At 43.8% G+C, this 25,105-nt stretch overlaps 1 protein-coding gene across 4 annotated transcripts in view; it reads left to right on the plus strand.

The window, feature by feature from the left end:
* Positions 1 to 223: 223 nt before the first annotated feature.
* Sp1 (Sp1 transcription factor) overlaps positions 224 to 25,105 on the plus strand; it is a 39,355-nt gene continuing 14,473 nt past the window's right edge. For 2 of the 4 annotated variants that reach the window (XM_059248151.1, XM_059248148.1), the window contains exons 1-4: positions 224 to 279; positions 1,662 to 1,822; positions 2,110 to 3,622; positions 18,470 to 18,638. In XM_059248151.1, the coding sequence (XP_059104134.1) occupies positions 273 to 279; positions 1,662 to 1,822; positions 2,110 to 3,622; positions 18,470 to 18,638 (1,850 nt within the window). In that variant the 5' untranslated portion in view covers positions 224 to 272. Of the gene's footprint in view, positions 280 to 684; positions 1,285 to 1,661; positions 1,823 to 2,109; positions 3,623 to 18,469; positions 18,639 to 25,105 lie in introns of those variants that run through there. The other 2 variants (XM_059248149.1, XM_059248150.1) reach the window with 2 other exon arrangements.

Genomic DNA, 25,105 nt, shown 5'->3' on the forward strand with positions numbered 1-25,105 from the left:
GCCTTACACGCCTTAGCGAGGGAACGGGTCTTCCCATTGGGTAGGCTGCCCGCCTCTCTCCCGCAAGTCCCGCCTTTCTCCCTCCCTCATTGGGCGGGGCAGCAGATAAGGGGCGGGGACTAGGCCGGGCTTGTGGCGCGCTGCTCCCTCCTCCTTACCCCCCCCTCCCTGTCCGGTCCGGGTTCGCTTGCCTCGTCAGCGTCCGCGTTTTTCCCGGCCCCCCCCAACCCCCCCGGACAGGACCCCCTTGAGCTCGCCCCTCAGCGGCCACCATGAGCGGTAAGGAGGAGTCCACTCCGAGTCGAGGGGTGGGACGGGAGTGAGGGGGCGCGCGAGGGCCGACCGGGCGGTCCCCGCTGTGAGGGGGGGCGGGCGGGAGGCGGCGGCGGCGGCCTTGGTCCCGCCCGGGGCGGAGGGAAGGGAGGGAGAAGGGGCAGTGGCGGGGCCTCGGAGGAGGAGGGGGATGGGCCACCCGCCCCGGGGGAGGGGGCAGCGTGGCCTCGCCCGCCCCCTGCCCGCCCCGGCCACGGGGGACGGGCCTTACCCCCCACTCCTCGGCCGGCCGCCGGAGGCTCCGCCCGTCGGGGGCCGGCGCCGCGGGGGCGGCCCGACCAGTGCAGGCCCCGCCTGGGCCAACCGCCTCCCCGGTCCGCCCTCCGGTCGCCGCCTGCCCCGGGCCCTCCCCCGCACCCCCGTACACTTCCCTTCCCCCATCTGACCCGCCCTTTCCACGCCCCTCACCCCGATACCGCCCCTTCCTCCTAGGGCCCGCCCTCTCAGACCCAAACCTGGATTCTGAGCCTAGACCACTTTAGACCCTTACCTGTGTTCTCAGATGTCTCCCCATCCGCACTGACGGGGTACTCTTTTCCTCTCCCTTCCTGTTTTGTTATTTTTTTACACTTGCTCTTTCCCCATCTCTCTTAATCCTAATTTTAGCACATTTTCCATCCACCCACATGTTGGGTCTCCTCTTCCTCCCAGAATGCTTTTTTTCCCTTTTGAGACAGGGTCTATGTGGTACTCGTTGGCTTGGAGGTTACTATGAAGACCAGACTTGCCTCAAACTTTTAGCTATCCTCCTGCCTCTTCTTCCTGAGTGATGGGATTACAGAGTGTCCCATCACTAAGGGCAACTTTTTATTATTCCTGAGACACTGCCCTCAAGTTCCCTTTCTCAGAAGTGTTATTAGTCTTGTTTAAGAGCAGGTCTCACTTTGTAACCTAGACAGATCTAGAACTGCTGAACCACCTACCTCATCCTTCCAAGTGCTGGGATTACAGGTGTGAGTCACCATGCCCGGCTCCCGAACCCTTTTTTGAGAGATTTCTGGCTTTAATTTTGTGCATGGGAAAATAGTGACCCATCTTAGACACCATTGAGCCATGTGCCTATCCTGCATGCCTAGGGCGCTGGCATCCCAATATGTAGCTGAAAATTACTTTGAACTCTTGCTCCTGTTAATCTCCACTTCCAAATTCTGGGATTTCAGGCCTACCACCATATCTAGCCCTATTTTCTGTAATCTGCTTTTAACCATTCTATTAGTCATTGCTGCTTGTCAAAGCCGTATTTGAAACCTTAGGGAGGGAGGTGTTTTTGTTGTTGTTGTTGTTTTTTTTTCTCCCAACTTAAATTACTGTTTTATAATTATTTTTAGACCAAGATCACTCCATGGATGAAGTTACAGCCGTGGTGAAGATTGAAAAAGGTGTTGGTGGCAATAATGGGGGTAACGGTAATGGTGGTGGTGCGGCCTTTTCTCAGACTCGAAGCAGCAGCACAGGCAGTAGCAGCAGCAGTGGTGGCGGAGGAGGGCAGGTGAGTGATCAATCAAAGATGGGGAAGGTGTTGAGAGGGTCTAAATATCCTTAGAAAATTCCTTCATCAAATACACTGGGAAAAAAAATACCGTAGAAAAGTACACACAGAAAGATAGGTGATCTAGAGGGTCCCCAAATATGAAAGTTGGAACAATACACAAAAGTCAGCATTTTGTTTCTGGATTTTGCTCTTTATATGCCTGCATTGTTGCTGTCTGTCTGTTGAATACTGCCCCCTAGGCCGGCTATTGGGTGCCACTAACTCCTTTCCTCTCTTCTGGCCAGGAATCCCAGCCATCTCCTTTGGCTCTGCTGGCAGCAACCTGCAGCAGAATTGAGTCACCCAATGAAAACAGCAACAACTCCCAGGGTCCGAGTCAGTCAGGGGGCACAGGTGAACTTGACCTCACAGCCACACAACTTTCACAGGGTGCCAATGGCTGGCAGATCATCTCTTCCTCCTCTGGGGCTACCCCTACCTCAAAGGAACAGAGTGGCAACAGTACCAATGGCAGCAATGGCAGTGAGTCTTCCAAGAACCGCACAGTCTCTGGTGGGCAGTATGTTGTGGCTGCTACCCCCAACTTACAAAACCAGCAAGTTCTGACAGGTCTACCTGGAGTAATGCCTAACATTCAGTATCAAGTAATCCCACAGTTCCAGACTGTTGATGGGCAGCAGCTGCAGTTTGCTGCCACTGGGGCCCAAGTGCAGCAGGATGGTTCTGGTCAAATACAGATCATACCGGGTGCAAACCAACAGATCATCACAAACAGAGGAAGTGGGGGCAACATAATTGCTGCTATGCCAAATCTACTCCAGCAGGCTGTCCCCCTCCAAGGCCTTGCTAATAATGTGCTCTCAGGACAGACTCAGTATGTGACCAATGTACCAGTGGCCCTGAATGGGAACATCACCTTGCTACCTGTCAACAGCGTTTCTGCAGCTACCTTGACTCCCAGCTCTCAGGCAGTCACGATCAGCAGTTCTGGATCCCAGGAGAGCGGCTCACAGCCTGTCACCTCAGGGACTGCCATCAGTTCTGCCAGCTTGGTGTCATCACAAGCTAGTTCCAGCTCCTTTTTCACCAATGCCAATAGCTACTCAACAACTACTACCACCAGCAACATGGGAATTATGAACTTTACCACCAGCGGATCATCAGGGACCAGTTCTCAAGGCCAGACACCCCAGAGGGTTGGTGGGCTACAAGGGTCTGATTCTCTCAACATCCAGCAGAACCAGACATCAGGAGGCTCCCTGCAAGGAAGTCAGCAAAAAGAGGGGGAGCAGAGTCAGCAGACACAGCAACAACAAATTCTGATTCAGCCTCAGCTAGTTCAAGGGGGACAAGCTCTTCAGGCCCTCCAAGCAGCACCATTGTCAGGGCAGACCTTCACAACTCAAGCTATCTCCCAGGAAACCCTTCAGAACCTCCAGCTTCAGGCTGTCCAAAACTCTGGTCCCATCATCATTCGGACACCAACAGTGGGACCCAATGGACAGGTCAGCTGGCAGACCCTTCAGCTGCAGAATCTTCAAGTTCAGAACCCACAAGCCCAGACAATCACCTTGGCCTCTATGCAGGGAGTTTCATTGGGGCAGACTAGCAGCAGCAATACCACCCTTACACCCATTGCCTCAGCTTCCTCCATTCCTGCTGGCACAGTCACTGTGAATGCTGCTCAACTTTCCTCCATGCCAGGCCTCCAGACCATTAACCTCAGTGCATTGGGTACTTCAGGGATCCAGGTGCACCAGCTTCCAGGCCTGCCTTTGGCTATAGCAAATGCCCCAGGTAAGATATCCATTCTTTTGTATTTATTACAAAGTAACTCTAATACTTCCCTGAAACTGTTGAATCTGAAGGAGGAAGTAGAGCTTTCTGAGATGTTTCCTCAAGGACTAATCAGTCAGGCAAGTGTAAAATGTTTCGTTCAAGACATTTTGAGCTGATTCAATAGCAATTTTTTTTTTTTCAGTTGATCTGATGAGAAAGGAGCATTTCTGAGTAATGTCCTGTGGTCTCTACTTCCCAGTGTCCCAAAATAAAGTTTGGCGAGCTTTCTGTATAGGGTCAGGTAGTAAACATATTAGGCCTTGAGAACCACATATATTCTCAGTCATATTTCATATTCTTTTGGGTTTTCCCCTTACCCAGCAGTGATAGGGATTGCAGATAGGGCCTTCTGACTCTCCTGCATACTAGCCTGATATATCCCCAGCCACATGGTTTGCAATTTATTTTTCAAAAACACCCTTTTAAGAATGTAAAACTGGAGGCTGGAGAGATGGCTCAGAGGTTAAGAGCACTGACTGCTCTTCCAGAGGTTCTGAGTTCAATTCCCAGCAACCACATGGTGGCTCACAACCATCTGTAATGAGATCTGGTGCCCTCTTCTGGCCTGCAGAATACATGTTGTATATATAATAAATACATCTTAAAAAAAAAAAAAAATGTAAAACTGAGGCAGTCGGACGGTGGTGGCTTATGTCTTTAATCCCAGCATTCGGGAGGCAGAGGCAGGCAGAGCTCTTCGTTGGAGGCCAGCCTGGTTTACAAAGTGAGTTCCAGGATGGCCAGAGCTGTTACACAGAGAAACTCAGTCTCAAAAACAAACAAAAAAGAATGTAAAACTGGATCCTGGCCTGAAGGTGTTCACTTTTAATCCCAGCACTCAGGAGGGAGAGGCAGGTGGATCTTTGTGAGCTCAAAGCCAACCTTATCTACACAGTTCCAGGGCTATATAGAGAGACCCTGTCTCAAAACAAAGATTGTAAAACTGGGATTGGAGAGAAGGATGGTTCAGCAATTAAAAGCCCTGGTTGCTGTTACAAAGGACCTGAGTTCAATTCCCAGCATCCATGAGATGGCTGACAACTGTGACTCCAGTCCCCGGGATCCAACTCCTCCCTCCTCTGGCCTACTTCTAGCATTGTGGAATGTGGAGTACAGACATTCAGGCAAACACTAATACACACAAAATAAAAATAAAATTTAAACTAAATAGAATGTGAAAGATTAAATTTGCTAAGTGGTAGAGTGCTTGTTAGCATGTGTCTGAACTCTGGATTCATCTCAGGACCATACCAATTTTTTTTTTTTTTCAAGGTAAGGTCTCAGATATGTAACCTTGGAATTTGGTCAGTCCTCCTGAAGGCTGGGATCACAGGCATGTGCTGCCATGACCAGTCTCACTACAGAATCAAAAATTGTAAAACTACTCTGTATCTCTAGGGTTGCCTTTCTTCTTATCTCCATTTCATTTTTTTTTCTTTTTTTTTTTCTCGAGACAGAGTTTCTCTGTGTAGCTTTGCGCCTTTCCTGGATCTCGCTCTGTAGACCAGGCTGGCCTGAGTTTTTTGTTTTTTGTTTTCTTTATTTTGTGAGTATGGGTGTTTCAAATGCATGTCCATGGACCACGTAAGTTTGTGGTGCTCTTGGAGGCCAGAAAAGGGAGTCATCAAATACCCTGGAATTAAGTTAGCCTGCCAGGTGGGTTCTGGGAGTCAAACCTGGTTCCTCTGAAAGAGCAGCCAGTGCTTTTTTTTTTTGGGCTGTCCTGGAACTCGCCATGTAGAGCAGGCTGACCTTGAACTCACAAAGATCTGCCTGCCTCTGTCCTTTAAAGAAGAAGGTTTATTTTGGCTGACAGTTTTGTGTGATTAAATGTGTTGAATATACTACATTTTGGTGGAAAAGATGGTAACTGGGCTAGTACCTCCTTCCTTTAGTGACAAGAGCAGGAGGCAAGCAGCTCCCTCACATCTTGGTTCAGGAAACTAACTCAATAGCCTTCTTTTGGTCTGTGGATCTCATAGGTTCCAGATTGTGATGATTCAACTTGAACAGTTTTCTCATGGGTTGTAACTCATAATTGAGGGGAAAATTACTTAATGGATTCCAGAAAGATTTTTCTTTTCTTTCTTTTTTTTTTAATTTTTACTTATGTATATGTGTTTCCGTCTGTCTGTATGTTTATGCAGTTTGAATGGGTGGGTGCCCCAGGAAGCTGGCAGGGGTCCTCAGATTCCCTAAGACTGGAATTCCAGGTATTTGTGAGCCACCTGGTGTGGGTGCTGGGATCCAAACACTTGTCCTCTGGAAGAGCAGCCAGTGCTCTTAACCACTGAGCCATCTCTCTAGCCCCTAGAAAATTTTCCACCAAGAAGAGTTTCTTGGTTTTTTTTGGTATGTTTTTTTGTATTGTTTTGTTTTGTTTGTTCATTTGTTTGAGGCAGGATCTTACTAAGTAACCTTGGCTGTCCTGGAACTCTGTGTAGACCAGGCTGACCTTGAACTCTGCCTCCTAGTGTTGGGATTAGTGTGCACCAGCATACCTGACTTTCCTAGTTAGTCTTTAACACCCTACCTTCTGTGCAAACTGAGTAATCATTGGCCATATAGTTATGGTGACCCATTCTGTAATTTCACTACTTGGGAGACTGAGTAGGAGAATCCTGAGTTCAAAGGCCAGACAGTTGCCAAGCAGTGGTAGCACATGCCTTTCTTTATTCCCAGCACTTGGGAGGCAGAGGCAGGTGAATCTCTTGAGTTTGAGGCTAACCTCGTTTACAGAGTGAGTTCCAGAACAGCCAGGGTTACATAGAAAATCCTGCCTCAACAACACTGCCCTGCCAAAACGAACAAAACAAAACACATACATGCACGCACGCACGCGCACACACACACACACAGCCAAGGTTACACAGAAAATCCTGCCTCAACAACACTTCCCTGCCAAAACGAACAAAACAAAACACACACACTCTCTCTCTCTCTCTCTCTCTCTCTCTCTCTCTCTCTCTCTCTCTCTCTCTCAATCAGTCAAATCAGTCATTCAAAGACTATGGGCTGCTGGCTATATAGAGAGGCCCTGTCTCAAAAAACAGTACAAAAAAAAAAACTATGAAAACAACAAAATGATTTTAGAAAGCAAAAAATCAGAACCACTAAATAAAAATGAAGCCTTTTTAGAATTTGTTATTTTACAATACATTGTGAGTCTGGTGTGTATCCTTCTCAGGGGAGGTTGAGGCAAGAGGATCAGTGCCAATTTGAGCTATATAGTGATTCCTTGTCTCCCTCCAAAGTAGTTTTTTTTTTGTTTTGTTTTGTTTTTTGTTTTTTCTTCAAGACAGGGTTTCTCTGTGTAGCTTTGGAGCCTGTTCTGGATCTCACTTTGTAGACCAGGCTGGCCTCGAACTCACAGAGATCCACCTGGCTCTGCCTCCTGAGTGCTGGGATTAAAAACGTGCGCCACCACTGCCTGGCCCAAAATAAGTTTTTAAAAAGATATCATGTAGATCAACATGGAGGTAATACATTTTGGGGAAATTGGACTCGAGGTCTTTGGGGTTTGTTTTTGTTTTGTTTGTTTTTTCGAGGACAGGGTTTTTCTGTGTAGCTCTGGCTGTCCTGGAACTTCCTTTGTAGAGGAGGCTGATCTCCAACTCACAGAGCTCTGCCTGCCTCTTGCTCCATGGTGTTGGGATTAAAAGTGTGTGCCACCACCACTCAGCAGGGCACAGGGTCTTACTCTGTAGCCCAGGCTAACACCATTCATTTGTATGTGTGAGCCACTAACACTTAGAACTAATTTATAATAAAATACACACACACAAAAAAGCCGGGCAGTGGTAGCGAACACCTTTAATCCCAGCACTTCGGGAGGCAGAGGCAGGCGGATCTCTGTGAGTTCTAGGCCAGCCTGATTTACAGTGTTCCAAGACAGCTAGAGCTACACAGAGAAACTTTGTCTTGAGAAACCAAAATGAAAAACAGAAACATTAATAAATAAGAGGATCATACTTTTTCCCCCCCCTAAGATAGGCGTTTCACTGTTACGTTTCTTGGGGTGGCCTCAAATTAGGCTCAAGTGATTCACCTGCTTCAACTTTCCTTAACTCCTGAATAGTTAGGACTATAGGTGCCACTGTTATATATATATATATATATATATATATATATATATATATATATATATATAATTTTTTTTTTTTTTTTTTGGTTTTTCGAGACAGGGTTTCTCTGTGTAGCTTTGTGCCTTTCCTGGAACTCACTTGGTAGCCCAGGCTGGCCTTGAACTCACAGAGATCGGCCTGGCTCTGCCTCCCGAGTGCTGGGATTAAAGGCATGTGCTACCATGAACTGCTAGGCTAAAAATTTACGAGGGTAAGTTTTACAAAAGCTGACTTGAACAGCCTGGAAAATGAGACTCTCAATAGGTAATCCATACCAGCATGCTTGTTTTCTCTTGTTTTTGAGCTTTATTTAGGAATTTCAATATTTAGAGGAGAGCAAGATCATGGAATTGTTCCAGCTAGTTTGTAGTTCCAGCTAGTTGGATCTCTGCAGTTTCTAAAAGGTTTGTTGTATTTTAGGCTCTAGAGAGCAGTTATGAGGCATTTCCATTGCTCAATCATGCTTTGGGGGAACTTTGCCATTTAATATGTCAATAGGTTACAGCTACCTAGTTTATTGATGATCTTGAACTCTAGAAAATGCATGGTTTATGTAATCTATCAGCAGTTTGACATTAACAAATAAGAGAATGAGACATGGCCGGGCGGTGGTGGTGGTGCACGCCTTTAATCCCAGCACTCGGGAGGCAGAGCCAAGTGAATCTCTGTGAGTTTGAGGCCAGCCTGGTCTGCAGAGCAAAGTTCCAGGAAAGGCCCAAAGCTACACAGAGAAACCCTGTCTCGAAAAACCAAAAAAAAAAAAAAAAAGAGAGAGAGAGAGAGAGAGAGAGAGAGAGAATGAGACACTGATACCTTAAAAAAAGAGAAATGTGTGTGTGCAGATGACTGTGGAGTCAGGACAGATTCATGGAATTGATTCTTTTTCACCTTTAAGTAAGCTCCAGGTGTTGAACTCAGGTGGCTAGGCTTTTGCTCCACCTTTACTGAGGAGCCATCTGGTTGAACTGGAAAAGTCCTTTTTTAAATTAAGATTGTTTTCTTCATTAACATGCATTTGAAGACACTTGATTTTTTTTTTCCCCCTAAGACCTGATCTCTTGCAGTGTGTCTGAGGGGCTCCTTGAACTTGTGGTCTCCTTAACTTGCACCACAAGGTGTGTACTACTGTACCTGGTTTTACTAGGTGCTGCCGGCCTGGAACCCAGAGTCTCATGAGTGCTAGGCAAGCACTCTACCAACTGAGCTACGTTCCTAGTTTATAACTTAACTTTTTTTTTTTGGTTTTTTCGAGACAGAGTTTCTCTGTGTAGCTTTGCGCCTTTTCCTGGAACTTACTTGGTAGCCCAGGCTGGCCTCGAACTCACAGAGATCCGCCTGGCTCTGCCTCCCGAGTGCTGGGATTAAAGGCGTGTGCCACCACCGCCCAGGTATAACTTAACTTTTTTATTCGTTGTTAAACTGGGCATAATTTTGTAGTACCCCCTTCCTTCCTTCCTTCCTTTTTTTTTTTTTTTTTTTTTTTTTTTTTTTGGTGGCTTTTTGAGACAGGGTTTCTCTGTAGCTTTGGAGCCTTTCCTAGAATTCACTCTGTAACCCAGGCTGGCCTCGAACTCACAGAGATCCGCCTGGCTCTGCCTCCCGAGTGCTGGGATTAAAGGCGTGCGCCACCACCGCCCGGCTCTTTTTTTCTTTTTAATTGCATAGGTTTTATTTATTTATTTTTTGTTTGTTTTTGTTTTTTGAAACAGGCTTTCTCTGTGTAACATTCCTGGCTATCCTGGAACATCCTCTCTAGACCAGGCTGGCCTCAAACTCACAGAGGTCCTCCTGCCTCTGCCTCACAAGTGCTGGGATTAAAGTGGTGCACCACCACTGCTTGGCTAGATTTTATCTTTAATTAAAGATATAGTTCCCTGGAGACTTAGACTTCCAGCTGTTTAGTTGTTACAAAATATTTTACCCTCTTTTCTGATACAGTATTACTTATGTACTGGAAAACTCAAACATTATCAATACTTAAACCTGTGAAACAATCTTAATGTTCTAAGATGAAGTAGCCTTAGAAACTACAGCTTTGGGCCAAGTTTGATGACTCAGACCTTTAATTACAGTACTCTGGACTAATAGGCAGGCTGATCTTTCAGTTGGAGGTTAAGCTGGAGCTATATGCCCCAAGCTAGCCAGGGCACCAAACTGTTCTTAAAAGAGAAAAAGCCGGCCGTGGCGCACGCCTTTAGTCCTAGCACTTGGAAGGCATAGGCAGGTGGATCTCTGTGAGTTCGAGGCCAGCCTAGGCTATAGAGGGAGTTCCAGGACAGCCAAAGCTACATACACAGAGAAACCCTGTCTCGGAAACCCACTCCCCCCAAAAAAAAGAAAAAAAAAAAAAGAAAAGAAAAGAAAAAGAAAAAGCCGGACTGTGGTGGCACACCTTTAGTCTCGGCACTGGGGAGGCAGAGGCAGGCGATCTCTGTGAGTTCGAAGCCAGTCTGGTCTACAGAGTGAATTCCAGGACAGCCAAAGCAACACAGAGAGAAACCCTGTCTTGAACAACAAAACAAGTGAGAGACAGACTATTTACTATAGTATTCTTCATGCTCATTCATTTAGTCTGTTTACATTTAACGTAAAAGATATTATTAAAATGCTTGCTTAAGGTTTCTTGTTGATTTTTACTCTTTTGTGCTGAATACACAAGCAAAGGCATAAATCTAGAACCAAGATAAACCCCATATTTCTGTGTCCCATGTTTTTCAGGCTTTGCTCCTGGTGGGTGGTAGTGAGGGAGGGGACCACCCTGTTAACTGAGGTTAGTTTCCAAAAGTGAAATGATACATAAGTTCCTAGAGTTGTTTTGTTTTTTTTTTTTTACTTGTTTTTAAATAATCCATATCCTTTTTGTATTTTAATCAACACCTTTGTCTTTTTAGCAGTAACCTTTTCTCTCATTTTGTAGTCTTAATTTTCAAATCTCTCCCACCTCAGCCTCTGTCAAACACTGAAAACTTGCCGCCTTGGGTGTGCATGGGGGCAGCTTTGAACAATTGAGTTTGGTTGACTCCTTGGAAGTTCTAATAGAGAATGCAGGGCTGGGCTTTGGCATGAGAATAGAACAGATTATCTTGATGTCTATAATTCACTCATGAAGAAAATTTCAGGTACTAAAAAAAAATTCTACATCTGCTAAGTTTTATTGGGGTCAGGAAAATGTTTTGTCTTACAGTTAGGTTGAATGTGATACTGGGATTGGTTTACCAGCAGTCTCACTAAAGTTGGGGTCAGATTGCCGAGACCTAATATGTTAAAAAAAAAAAAGTTGTGTTTTCGACTAGTGCATGTGAACATAAGAAGTCATTGTTTAGATTGGAAAAATGTCTTAAAAATTAGCATTTTCTGCAAAAAGTCATGAGAAATATTTATATTTTAAGATAATATAGTTTATCAAATGAAACATGTTTCTGAATATTTTCCTCTAATAGTACACTTTGGTTTTTTTCGAGACAGGGTTTCTTTGTGTAGTTTTGGTGCCTGTCCTGGATCTCGCTCTGTAGACCAGGCTGGCCTCGAACTCACAGAGATCTGCTTGCCTCTGCCTCCTGAGTGCTGGGATTAAAGGTGTGTGCCACCACCACCTGGTTATTAGTGCTTTTTTAATGGTGACTTCAAAGAGAAGAGTTCTTTAAATCTAAGTACTTTTATTGCTTTGAAACTCAGTGGAATATGAGAAGACAGTCTTTATTTCAGTTGTTCCTATCTGTTCATTCCAATGGCTTTTTCTAAATGACGACATTGTTAAGTCATGCTGCCTTATGCATGCAGTGTGGCCATTTTAACTCAAGTAACTGAGTAGGGATATGGTAGCACCAGCCTTCAATCCAAAGCACTTGGGAGGCAGGAGGATTTGGAGTTTAAAATCATCTTCAGCTGAGTTGTTAGTTAGAGACCAGACCGTTTTCAACAACAACAAAACTAAACAAAACCCTGTATAGAATTTTTCCCCTTTGAAGACCAGAAAATGTTCTTTCTGTTCTCTCCTCTCCCCTTCTAGTTAGTTCCAGGGTGTTATGTAACACAGGTTGGCCTCTAGCTGTGTAGTGAGAGGCTGAACTTCAAAGCCTGATCCTACAGCCTCTGTTTCTCAAGTTGCTGTGATTATGGGTGTGACCTCAACACCCAATGAAAACTGTTTCTGTGTAAAGCTTTTTCTTCTTTAAAAAAAATGATTTATTTTTTTTTTACTTTATGTGCACAAGTGTTTTGTCTGTCTGTGTGAGGGTGTCAGATTCCCTGGAACTGGAGTTGCAGGGTTGTGAGCTACTATGTGGGTGCTGAGAACCCAGATCCTCTAAAAGTACTTAGATTTTAAGACAGCTCTTAACCATGGAGCTGTCTCTCCAGCCCCCTTGTAGAAAGCTTTTAAGTGAACTTGGAGAATTGGTTGCAAATCTGGATTTTAACTTGTTTTTTTACATGTGCATTCCTGTTTTTTAGGCTGGGTGGTATTACTTGTTATACAAGTTTGGATTTGCATATCTAATTTTTGTGTGCTTCTTACCTGTGTGCAAAAGAAATGATAGCTGAACTACTTTGAAGTTGTTTTTTAAAACAGGAAATACCTAGGTAACTTTTTTAAGATTTATTTTTATTATTTTATGTGTATGAGTGTTTTGCCTGCAAGTGTGCCTATGTGCCACATACGTGTTTGGAACTCACTCTGTAGACCAGGCTGGCCTCTAACTCAATGACCCGCTTGCCTTTGTCTCCTGAGTGTTGGGATTAAATCGTGCACCACCACTGTCTAGCTTTGCTTCGTTTTTTTAATGTGTATGGGTGTGTTTTGCCTGCATGTATATCTGTGCACTTACATGCCTGGTGTGCACAGAAGCCAAAAGAAGATGTCAGATCCTTCAGAACTGGAGTTTCAGATGGTTGTGAGCTGCCATGTGGGAGTTGGGAGTTGAATCCAGGTCTTCTGGAAGAGCAGCCAGTATTCTTAACTACTGAGCCATCTCTCTTGCCTTTGACTCTTTTTGTGTTATTTTATTTTATTTCTTTCACGTAGTCCAGACTAGCCTTAAACTCACTGTGTAGCTGATGAAGACCTTGAACTTTGTGTGTGTGTTAAAGTGAACCTACACTCATGTACCTGCATGCAGAGGTCCTAACAAGACCTCAGGTGTCTTTATCTCTGTCAGCTCTATTGCCTTGAGACAGGATCTCTCTCTGAACTAGAAGTTCATATTTTCTGCTAATCTGGCTGGCTGACCATTTTATTTCTAGGATCTGCCTGCCTCTGCCCGCTTCCCGCATTGCTGGGGCTACACAAATATTGTGTAGTCATGCACAGCTGTCATATGGATACTGGAGATTTGAACTCAGTTACTTAGGTTTATATAACAATCATTCTTACCTAATGAGCTATCTTTCTAGTACCAGAACCTTAAATTTCTGATATTCTTCTATTATCTACCCAGTGCTGAGTTTATAAATACCTACTGCTGTACCCACTTTATGCAGTACTGAGGACCAAACGCAGGACTTAATGTATGCTAGGTAAGCACTCTGCAGACCAACCTCTGACTGCCTTTCTTATTTTTTCTCTGAGAAGCTATTAACAACAAACTTACTTTATTGTTCTTAATTTGTTCCATGTGATTCTGGATATTGCCTTCAGGTGTCCTTTTTCCTAATTTTTGAGGCTGTCTCATAGTCTATCTTTGAGATATAGTAAAGGATGACCTTGAATTCTTGATCTGCCTGCTCTTATCTCCCAGGTATATATCTCCACAAGTTATAGGTATATATCACCACACTGAGTGTTTATTGTTGTTTTTGAGACTGATATTATGCTATAGCCCAGACTAACTTAGAACTAACTATAGCCTGTCCTGAAACTAGCTCTGTAGACCAGGCTGGCCTCAAACTCACAGAGATCCACCTGCCTCTGCCTCCTGAGTGCTGGGATTAAAGGTGTGCACCACTACCACACGGCAAAAAAGTTTTTAAAAATAATTTAAAAACGATTTCATTTTTAAAAAAAATTTTATGTATCCCTCTCTGTACTGTGTGTTTATGTTCACAGAAGCCATAAGAGGTTGGCAGATCCCCTAAACTGGAGTTAAAAGATAGTTATGAGATACCGTGTAGGTGCTTGGAATCTAGCCTGAGTCCTCTGGAAGAAAAGTCAGTGTTCTTAACCATCTCTTTAGCCCCTAAATTTTGGTTCTGCAAGCCTACATGCTATAGCTACTATCTAACATGCTGGAGGTTATGAATGAAACCTAGAATTCTTAGCTTGAATGGTTTTATTTCTTTATTTCTTTCTTTATTTATATTTACTTATTTAAAATTTTTTTATTTATTTGTATTTTATGTATGAGTGCTCTGCATGCCAGAAGAGGGCATCAGATCCTATTATAGATGGTTGTGAGCCACCATGTGGTTGCTGGGAATTGAACTCAAGACCTCTAGAAGAGCAGCCAGTGCTCTTAACCGCTGAGCCATCTCTCCAGCCTCTTGTTTATTTATTTATTTGGGTTTTTGAGACAGGGTTTCTCTGTGTAGCTTTGGTGCCTGTCGTGGATCTCTCTCTGTAGACCAGGCTGACCTCTGCCTCCCAAGTGCTGGGATTAAAGGCATGTGCCACCACCGCCCAGCTTTATTTTATTTTATTATTTATTTATTTATTTATTTTTTTGGTTTTTCGAGACAGGGTTTTTTTTGTGTAGCTTTGCGCCTTTTCCTGGAACTCACTTGGTAGCCCAGGCTGGCCTCGAACTCACAGAGATCCACCTGGCTCTGCCTCCCGAGTGCTGGGATTAAAGGCGTGCGCCACCACCGCCCAGCTTTATTTTATTTTTTTAAATGTTTTTATTTTTATTTTATGTGCATTGGTGTTTTGCTTGCATGTATGTCTGGGTGAGGGTGATAGGTCCCCTGGAACTGGAGTTACAGACAACTGTGAGCCGTTATGTGGGTACTGGAAATTGAACTTAGGATCCTCTGGAAGGACAGTCAGTGCTAGAGCCATCTCTGAGCCATCTCTCCAGCTCCTGTGTATTTAATTTTGAGGCAGGATTTTATTATGTAGCCCAGACTGGCTTCAGTGTTTATCCTCTTGCTCTGTCTCTTCAGTAATGAAAATAGTTTGGTTTTTATTATTATTATTGTTGTTGTTATTATTATTATTTTTTTAGTTTTGTTTTTGTTTTTTAAGATTTATTATTATGTATACAGTGTTCTGCCTGTATGTCAAAAGAGGGTGTCAGATGTCATTACAGATGGTTGTGAGCCACCATGTGGTTGCTGGGAATTGAACTCAGAACCTCTGCAAGAACAGCCAGTGCTCTTAACCTCTGAGCCATCTCTCCAGCCCCCTTTTTAGTTTTTTTTTTTTTTGTTTTGTTTTTTGTTTTTTTTTTTCAAGACAGGGTTTCTCTGTGTAGCTTTGCACCTTTCCTGGGACTCACTTGGTAGTCCAGGCTGGCCTCGAACTCACAGAGATCCGCCTGGCTCTGCCTCCGGAGTGCTGGGATTAAAGGTGTGCGCCACCACCGCCCGGCTCCCTTTTTAGTTTTTTGAGACAGGTTTTCTCTGTGTAGTTTCGAGCTGTCTTGTATCTTGCTCTGTACACCAGGCTGGTTTGTTGGTTTGAGGCAGGGTTTCTTTGGAGCACTGGCTGTCCCAGAACTTGCTATGCAGACAAGAGTGGTCCTGAACTCACCAGAGATCCCACCTGCCTCTGCCTCTTGAGTGCTGAGAGTAAAGGCGTGTGTCACCACACCTGGCTTTGATACTATTGTGCTGCTGTTGTGATTGATAATGAATTGATGCTGAAAGTACACAATAGCCAGGAATGGTGGCTTGTGTCTATAATCCTAGCAGTTGGGAAGTTGAGTCAGGTTTTTGATTTGTTTTATTTTGTTTTGTTATGACACGATCTGTGTAGCTCAGGCTGTCATTGAATTCATTATGTGACAGAGACCTCAAGACTGACCATGTTCCTGCCACTGAACTGTCTTGAGTGCTGGAATTATAGGCATTCAGCATCATGACTTGCCTTACCCTTTGATTCTTAATGAATGAGAAAATTCAAGCCTTAGTTGGGAACATAACCAAAATTGAAATTAATATTTAGATTTGATGGAGAGACTTCCAAAATTCTTTCTATATTCTTAAAATTTGTACAGGCCCTTTCTCTTTTCTCCTTTTTGTCTTAAGCCTGTAGAGAAGGGTAGTATAATAGTCACAGTGACATCTAGTGGGGATAGCCATTAACACTGTTTTACTGATTGCTTAGCTCTATGGAAAACTACCCATTTTCTGGGGCAGTTTTAAATCTCTGGGGGTGGGGGTGGGGTGGGGAAGAAATGATAATATACTGAAGAGAGAGGTACACAGTCTAAACTTTTGGTTCTGTAGATATTTTCACTGATAGAAAATTTTAACTACATACAGAAATGACAGAAAATATAAAGGGGAGGGGAAAAAGTAAGGCTTCCCATCACAGTTACCAATTAAACTATGTTTATAGCCCAGGCTGGCCTCGGTTTCCCCTGTCATCCTGCATCTGCCTGCTGGTGCTGAGATTACAGCCATGCTCCACATGCTCCACTATTCTGTTCCCGGTGTGAATGGTCAGATGTTTCCTTTCCTGGAACTCACTTGGTAGCCCAGGCTGGCCTCGAACTCACAGAGATCCACCTGGCTCTGCCTCCCGAGTGCTGGGATTAAAGGCGTGCGCCACCACCGCCCGGCGGATTTTCTTTTTCGTTATCTGTTTTGGGTCCGGGTTTCTCTCTCTAGTCCTGGCTCTCTTGGAACTTGCTTTGTAGACTAGGTGAAAAGCTCAGAGATTCGCCTGCCTCTGCCTCCAGAGTGCTGTAATTAAAGGCATTCCCCACCACACCTGGCCAAGAGAACCAGTTTTAAGTAGATGTAAAATACATTTAAGTCTGTGCATGCCTAGGGCCTATAGAGATCAGAAGACAATGTCAAATCCCCTGGAACTGGAGTTACAGACAATGGTGAGCACTCATTACACTTATCTGCTGAGCCATCTTTCCAGCATCCATGCCTAGTTTTTTTCTTCCTGGGATGCCCAGGGTTTTCTTCTTTGCTTTTCCCAGAGCCCTGTGCTTGATCTGCCATATATCTTCAGCCCTCTTCACATTTTGGGGTTGGCTGGAAGGGAGAGGAGGTTCTCATTAAGTTGCCCATGTTATCTTCTGATTTCTCAGGCACCCCAAATGCATGCAATACACTTCTACACATAAATGAATCTAAAATAAAAATAACCTTCATCAGATTGCTTGTAGATAAGTCTGTAGGCCATTTTCTTGATTGTTTCATAGGAGGACCCAGCACACTGAGGGGCTGGGTCTCTCTGAGGTAGGTTGTCCTAGATGGTATAAGAAACCAGGATAAGCAAGCCTTGGAGATTAAGCCAATTCTGCCCCTTGATTCTTGCCTCAAGTTCCTGCCCTGATTTCCCTCATGATGGAGTATAACTGAAGAGTTGTAAGATGAAATAAACACTTTGCTTCTCAAGTTGTTTGTTTTTATGCTTATCACAGCAAGATGACAGATAGGAAACCGAAAGCCCAAGCAGAGTCTTTGGAAATCTATAGAAACTAGCCTTTGGACCGGTAGAACGTTTGTCTACTGTTTAGAGGCCCTGGGCTCAGTCCCTAGAATGGTGATTTGTTTTGTTTTAGTTACTGACATTTTAATTTCATCATGCTTTAGTAATTCCCAAGGTTTTGACTCTTTGTGATCTTCTTGGAAGGTCATGGCTTTAGCCACACTTCTTTACTTTGAAGAAACTGAAAAGATTCAACATTTATAGTTGTTTCAGAAATTGATGCTAGAGGCAACAACTGGGTTTGCCCAAGACTGTCATTAAACTGTGCCTCTGGTTTCCTAGTTATTTTCATCATAGGAAGGCCAATCTTTAATTTATCTCAGTGCATAACTATACCATGTTTTAAGATTAAACTGTTCTTTTCTAAAACCGTTATTAAAGGGGGTAGGGCACAAATTCCAATATGATGGTGATGTCATGTCTGCCTTTGTATTTGACATGGTCTTACTCTTTAGCCAAGGTTAACTTGGAACTACTGTGTAAACTTAAACCTGTAGTCCTTTGAGAGTCCCTCAGGTACTTACTTGAGAGGTTGAGTCAGAAGATTGCTTGAGCCTAGGAGTTCAAGGCCAACCTGGGCAAATACAGCAAGACCTTATGTCAGAATTAAAAAAAGAGATCTTGAAGAAATCTTGCCACATGAGCTAGTGAGATGACATTGTATGTAAAGGCACTTACTGTCAAGGCTGACAGCCTGAGATTAGTTCCTGGAACCCGTGTGGTGGAAGAGAACTGTTTTCTAAAGGTTGTCCTCTGGCTTGGACAAGCATGCTACACATACCGCTCACGGAAGAAAGAACTGTAAATAAAGTTGGTACTGTGAATGTGATGTGTCAGTGAGTTTTCTTTTCTTTTTGTTTTTTTCTTTCAAGACACGATTTCTCTGTCTAACAGCCCTTTTTGTCCTGGATCTCACTCTGTAGACGAGGCTGGCCTCTAACTCACAGAGATCCACCTGCCTCTGCCTCCCGAGTGCTGGGATTGCAGGTGTGAGCCACGACCGCCCGGCTTCAGTGCGGTTTCTAGAGCTGCTCTGTCCTACTCACTGCCACCATTCTCCTTTTCTTTTTCTTTTAGGTGATCATGGAGCTCAGCTTGGCCTCCATGGATCTGGTGGTGATGGGATGCATGATGAGACAGCAGGTGGAGAAGAAGGAGAGAACAGCCCTGATCCCCAACCCCAAGCTGGTCGGAGGACTCGGCGGGAAGCATGTACATGCCCCTACTGTAAAGACAGTGAAGGAAGGTGAGTTCATTTTCTTGAATATAGAATTTGTTTTGTTTTTTGAATATAAATAAGTAATAGACTTAGAAGTAAAAGGAAAAGGGTATATTTTTATTATTTAAGACAGGAGGGAGCCAAGCATGGTGGCTCACGCCTTTAGTTCTAGCACTTGGAAGGCAGAGGCAGGTTTAGTCTACAAAGTGAGTTCCGGGATAGCCAGCGATTTACACAGAGAAACACTGTTTACGAAACAGCAACAACAACAACAAAATCAAACAAACATAGGAGGGGCTGGGTGTACAGCTCAGTTGGTAAAGGGTTTACCTGGCATTTATGGAGTCCCGAGTTTGAATCCCAGCACTACATAAAGCAGTTGTGGTCACACATACCTATAATCCCATGTTGTGTGACAGACTCTTCCTGGGGAAATGCAACATATACACATACCTACTTAACCCCAGAATGTGTTGAGAGGGTATAAAGTGAGGGTTTTGACACCAGATGTATTAAGTGAGGACATGACTCCTCCAAGGTATGGTTGAGGGGAAGTTTTTATTGTAGATGTAAGGGAGAATACAGCCAGAGTCCAGAGCAGGGAGAGAAAGTAAACATGGTCAGCAGATTGGACCCAGCCATGAGAGGAGAGAGAAGGGGGAAGAGAGTGAGAGAGGAAGACAAAGAGGGGAAGGTGAAAAGTGAGAGGCAAGAGAGTGTCTGTTGAAAATGGCAGGGTTGTATGGAAATGGGAAGCTTGGTGAGGAAAGCCTCTGAGCTGGAGAAGTGTAGGGTAGGGGTGGGGTGAGAAGAGCCAGGATGAACTCTGTAACAGGTATTTGCTATGTTGAGAGAACCTGGAGGCCAGCATGTGCTTTGGTGTGCTAATAGGCACCACAGTTAGCCATTTGTACCTAACAAGGATCCCATGACAGAACAAATATGGTACCAACAAAGCCCAACTCAGTAAACCAGGGAGTTTTATTGGGGTTAGTTAAAGGAATACAGGGCAAGGAGTAACTTACACAGAAGGAGCAGAAGTGACTCAAAGACAACCGAATCCCCAAAGCCTACCCAGCGTGGACGACAGCTTAGAAAAGCTGGAGATCTGGAGCACACTACACTGCACAGCATGCAGGCAGCCCAGTGGGTGACGTGTACCCCTTCCATGCAGAGCAGTTGGTCTAAGCCCCTTCAAGGCAGCTCTCTGGGCTCTTGAGAGTCTTCTCTTTTGTAGCTTGGCTTGTCTGAGAGTAACTCTCAGCAGTGTCCTTTACTCTTGGAAGGGGCCTTGTGAGTGTGATCAGTTTCAGGGGCTTTCTGAAACTTTTTTGAGTTGTTCATCCTCTGAGAGATAGTGTTTTAACCTCTGAGGATATTGATTCCTACACAACATCCCAGCACTTGGGAGGTGGGATCAGAAATATATTTTACATCTGTTTCTCTGGCCAGGTATACTGGTTTATGCCTTTCATCTCAGCACTTGGAGACAGAGGCAGGCCAATCTCTAAGTTTAAGGCCAGTCTGGTCTACAGAGTGAGTTTTATGAGACCAAGTCTTACTATTGGACCTCATAGAGATCTTTTTGATTTTTCAAGACAGAGTTTCTCTCTGTAACAGTCTGGCTGTCCTGAAACTCTGGCTTTGTAGACCAGGCTAGCCTTGAGATTCACCTGCCTCTGCCTCCCAAGTGCTGGGATTAAAGGCTATTGTAGAGATCTCTTACTTCTGCCTCCCAAGTATTGGAATGAAAGACATGTGTAACTATGCTCGGTAGCCCTTATTTTATTTATTTATTTTTTTGAGACAAGGTCTCTATATAGCCCTGGCTGTTCTAGAACTCTCTTCAGACCTGACTGGCCTCGAATTTGCAGAGATACTCCTGCCCCTACCTCCCCAGTGTTTGTATTAAAGATGTGAGACACCCCACCCAGCTCCTTGTTTTATTTTACATGGACTCAGGGTCTTGCTACATACCCTTGCTTGACCTTGAATTTTTGGTTCTTGTGTCTCAGTCTCCCAAGTAGCTGAGATTATAAGGATGAACCTCCATTCCTTTCTTTTACCCTTAAGATTTAGGCCTGGAGTAATGGCTTAGGTTTTTTTGTTTTATCTGAAGTTTGGTTTTTTTGAGATAGGATTTCTCTATGTAGTTTTGACTATCCTGGAACTTGTTCTTACACATAAAAATAAATAAAAAGAGAGCAAGTGCTGTGGGATAATGCTCTTGTACAAATAAAAGCTCTTGTTAATAACATGCTGATTGGCCAGTAGCCAGGTAGGAAGTAGAGGTGGGGCAAACAGAAGAGGAGAAGGCTGGAAAGAGGAAGAGCAGAGTCGGGAATCACCAGCCAGACACAGAGGAAGCAAGATGACAAGGCAGAGCTGAGAAAAGGTACCAAGCCACGTGGCTAAATATAGATAAGAATTATAGGTTAATTTAAGTGTAAGAGCTGGTCAGTAATAAGCCTGAGCTAATGGCCGAGCAGTTATAATTAATATATGCTTCTGAATGGTTATTTTATTTTATTTTTTGGTTTTTCGAGACAGGGTATCTCTCTGTAGTTTTGGTGCCTGTCCTGGATCTCGCTCTGTAGACCAGGCTGGCCTCAGACTCACGGAGATCAACCTGGCTCTGCTTCCCGAGTGGTGGGATTAAAGGCATGCACGACTGCCGCTCAGGGGGGCCAGGTGAGACCCGAGAAACATTCCAGCTGCAAACAAGGGCTAGTAAGGTACAGCTTCATGGTATGACAGTTGCATTTCAAAAAAGTGTGTAAGAGAGTCAGTGAAGCCAGGTTTGTTAGTGATACACACCTGCTACCCTCGCACTTGCAAGGTATAGGTAGAAAATTGCAAATTTGAGGCCAATTTAGTGTAAAACCCAGTTCAAGACTAGCCTGAATTAAATAAAAGAGACTGTCTCAAAAAAACAAACAAAAATCTCGTGGAGCCAGGCATGATGGTGCATATCTGTAATCCCTATCACTAAAGAGGCAGAGGCAGAAGGATAACCCTAAGTTTGAGGCCAGCCTGGTCTACATAGTGAGTTCCAGAGTAAGTTGGGCTACACAATGAGACCTTATCTCAAAAATAGGTAAGCAAATAAACTCACAAGCTGGAGATTAACTCAGTGGTAGAACACTTGCCTAGCGTTCAGAGTCAATAAGAAATCAGAGCTGCATAGTATGACGTACTCAGATATACTATATTAGCCCTTTGAAACATCTGACCCCATCTCCTGAGTGCTGGGTTGTTGTGTAGCAATATTCCCAGGAATCAAAACACTCCCTCTCTTCCCTGAAATAAACCAGCAGTGGTTCAGTATTTAAGAACACTTGTTGCTCTTGCAGAGGACAAAGTGGCAGCTCATAGCCATCTGTAACTCTAGTTCCATAGGATCTGGAATCCTCTTCCAGCCTCTTTGGACACAAACATCCATGTAGGCAAAACATCCATACACTAAATAAATAAATCTTAGAAAAAGATTTCAGGCTGGCTAGGAATAGCGGCACATGCCTTTAATTCAAGAAGTGGGTGGAACTTCATGAGTTCAAGGCCTGCCTGGTCTACATAGTGAGTTCTAGTTTACACATTGGGATTCTATCTCAAAAACAAACAAACAAATAAACAAACAAAAAACCCAACAACAAAAAACCCAAAACCAAACATAATATGTATATATAGATTTAGGGATGTAATCTGTTCCTCTTTGGCCTAGAGAAATGGAAATCAGATGGAACTAGCTAGCCTAATGAATACCACCAAATCTCTGTTGTGATGGTTTTTATAAGATTGCTTGTAGCTGGGAGGTGGTGGCTCCCATCTTTAATTCCAGCACTCAGTTGGCAGAGGCAGGTGGATCTCTGTGAATTTGAGTTCAGCCTAGTCTACAGATCAAGTTCCAGGACAGCCAGGGTAAAACCAAAAATTTTCCACCTTCCTCTACCTCTTGATCACCATGGCTACACAGAAAAACCCTGTCTTGAAAACAAAAAACAAAAAAGGGAAAAAATCGCTTGTAAAACAGCAATGAATAGAAACCCACCTCTTGTGTGTGTGTTTGTGTGTGTGTGTGTATTTTTTTTAACTGTAGCTTTAGGAAAATTACATATTTTCACAGTTCTGCTGTCACTCAAAAAGAGAAATATACTTATTCCAGGTGGGGTTTTTGTGTGTGTGTGTGTGTGTGTTTTTTTTTTTTTTTTTTTTTTTCTTTTTTTTTTTTTTCTTTTTTCTCTCGGTTTTTCTGTGTAGCCTTGGCTGTCCTGGAATTCACTTTGTAGACCAGGCTGGTCTTGAACTCAGAGATTTGCCTGCCTCTTGCCTTTGCGTCTCAAGAGCTTTGAATAAAGGTGTGTGCCCTACCACCCATCTTTTGACTCAAGATGTAATATTTTTCCACCAGATTTTTCTTTCATTTAAATTTTTTTTCTTAAAGATTTACTCATTTTTATTTTGTGTATATGAGTATTTCTTGTTGTATGCATGTATGCCATGTGCATGCAGGTACTACCTGTGGAACCTAGGAGAGGACGTCTGATTTCCTGAAAAAATTAATTTACTTAGTTGGGAAGCTGTGTACCATGGTACACATGTAAAAAGTTGGAGGATCACTTGATGGAGGGGTTCTAGGGATTAAGTTTAATGTCAGACTTGGTACTTCTACCTGCTGAGCTATCTTGTTGCCTCCTGAATAGCTTTTTCTTAGTAGCAGCTGTTACTAGCCTTTAACAGTTCTCTAAGTCTTAATCTTTCCCTTGTAGTCACTGTATCTAGAGTCATTTAGTCTTTACAAGTCCCTTTGAAAGATCGCTTAGAAGTTTTGTCCCAAAGTGGTTCATGCTTGTAATCTCAGCATTCAGGAGACTGGGATAGGAACATTATTGAGAGTTCAAGGCTAGCTTGGGTACCAGTGTGAGACTCTGCCTTAAACAAACAAGTTTTATCCTGTTAAAAATCAGCACACGCCGGGCGGTGGTGGCACACACCTTTAATCCCAGCACTCGGGAGGCAGAGCCAGGCGGATCTCTGTGAGTTCGAGGCCAGCCTGGGCTACCAAGTGAGTTCCAGGAAAGGCGCAAAGCTACACAGAGAAACCCTGTCTCGAAAAACCAAAAAAAAAAAAATCAGCACACACATACACACAAAAAGTACCAAAACAAAATAACTTGTTTTCTGTAGCATAGCCTGTGTTCCAGGAAAAACAACAGAGCAGCCGGGCGGTGGTGGCATACACCTTTAATCCCAGCACTCGGGAGGCAGAGCCAGGCGGATCTCTGAGTTCGAGGCCACCTGGTCTACAGAGCAAGATCCAGGACAGGAACCAAAGCTACATAGAGAAACCCTGTCTCAAAAAACCAAAACAACAACAACAAAAAACAAAACAAAACAAAAAACAGCAGAGCAGGTATTTTTTGGTGTTGTTGGTTTGCTTATTTTTTGAGATAGTATTTTGCTCTGTATCCCTGGCTGGTCTGGAACTATGTAATTCAGTCTGGCTTCAAACTTGAGCCTGTTCTTTATGCCTTTACGTTTTGAGTACTGGAATTCCAGGTATGCATCACCACATCTGGCTGACTTGTAGCAATTTTTGGTGGTGTTGAAAGAAGATCTCACTGTGACTCTGGGTGGCCTGGAACTCATTATGTACTGGGCTGGATTCAAACACACAGAGTTCCACCTTCTTCTACCTCTTGATCACCATGGTTCCCAGCCTAACTTGTAGATTTCAAGAAAGTTCTCTGATTTGTGTGTTCTTAAGAACCCCAAGGGGCTGGAGAGATGGCTCAGAGGTTAAGAGCACCGACTGCTCTTCCAGAGGTCCTGAGTTCAATTCCCAGCAACCACATGGTGGCTCACAACCATCTGTAATGAGATCTGGCACCCTCTTCTGTATACATAATAAATAAATAAATCTTTAAAAAAAAAAAAAAAAGAACCCCCAAAATTTCCCTCTTAGAACTCTTCTTGGTGCCCACAAATGGATCATACATAAAATATACTTGGCTTAGCAAAGACTTTATAGAACTTGGCTAGCATAATTTTGAGACTTGAAGACAGACAGGATCTTGCTGTGTTACCTGGTCTGGGCTGAAGTAGTCCTCCTTTAGTCCAGCACATAGCTAGGATTACAGACATGTACTATTGCACCTGTCTTCTGTCTTCATTTCTTGTAAGTTTTATACAACCCTTTCTCCTTTCTCTGTTAAATTTCTGGTACTGTGCTTGGCAGGCAGCTCAGTGGGTAAGAGTACTTGCTATGAAAATAAGAGGACCTGAGTTCAAGTCCTTAGTACCTCTCACTCACCCTTTTGGAGGAGTAGGACAGGGTTTCTCTATGTAGCCCTGCCTGTCCTGCAACTTACTATGTTGACCAGACTAGCCTAGAATTGCACCACCATAACTGGCTAGTCCCCAATTTTTTTTTTTTTCCTTCAAGACAGGATTTCTCTATGTAACTTTTCACCTTTCCTGGAACTCACTATGTAGCC

The sequence above is a fragment of the Peromyscus eremicus genome, chromosome 20, assembly GCF_949786415.1.
Source record: "Peromyscus eremicus chromosome 20, PerEre_H2_v1, whole genome shotgun sequence".
Taxonomy (NCBI): Eukaryota; Metazoa; Chordata; class Mammalia; order Rodentia; family Cricetidae; genus Peromyscus; species Peromyscus eremicus.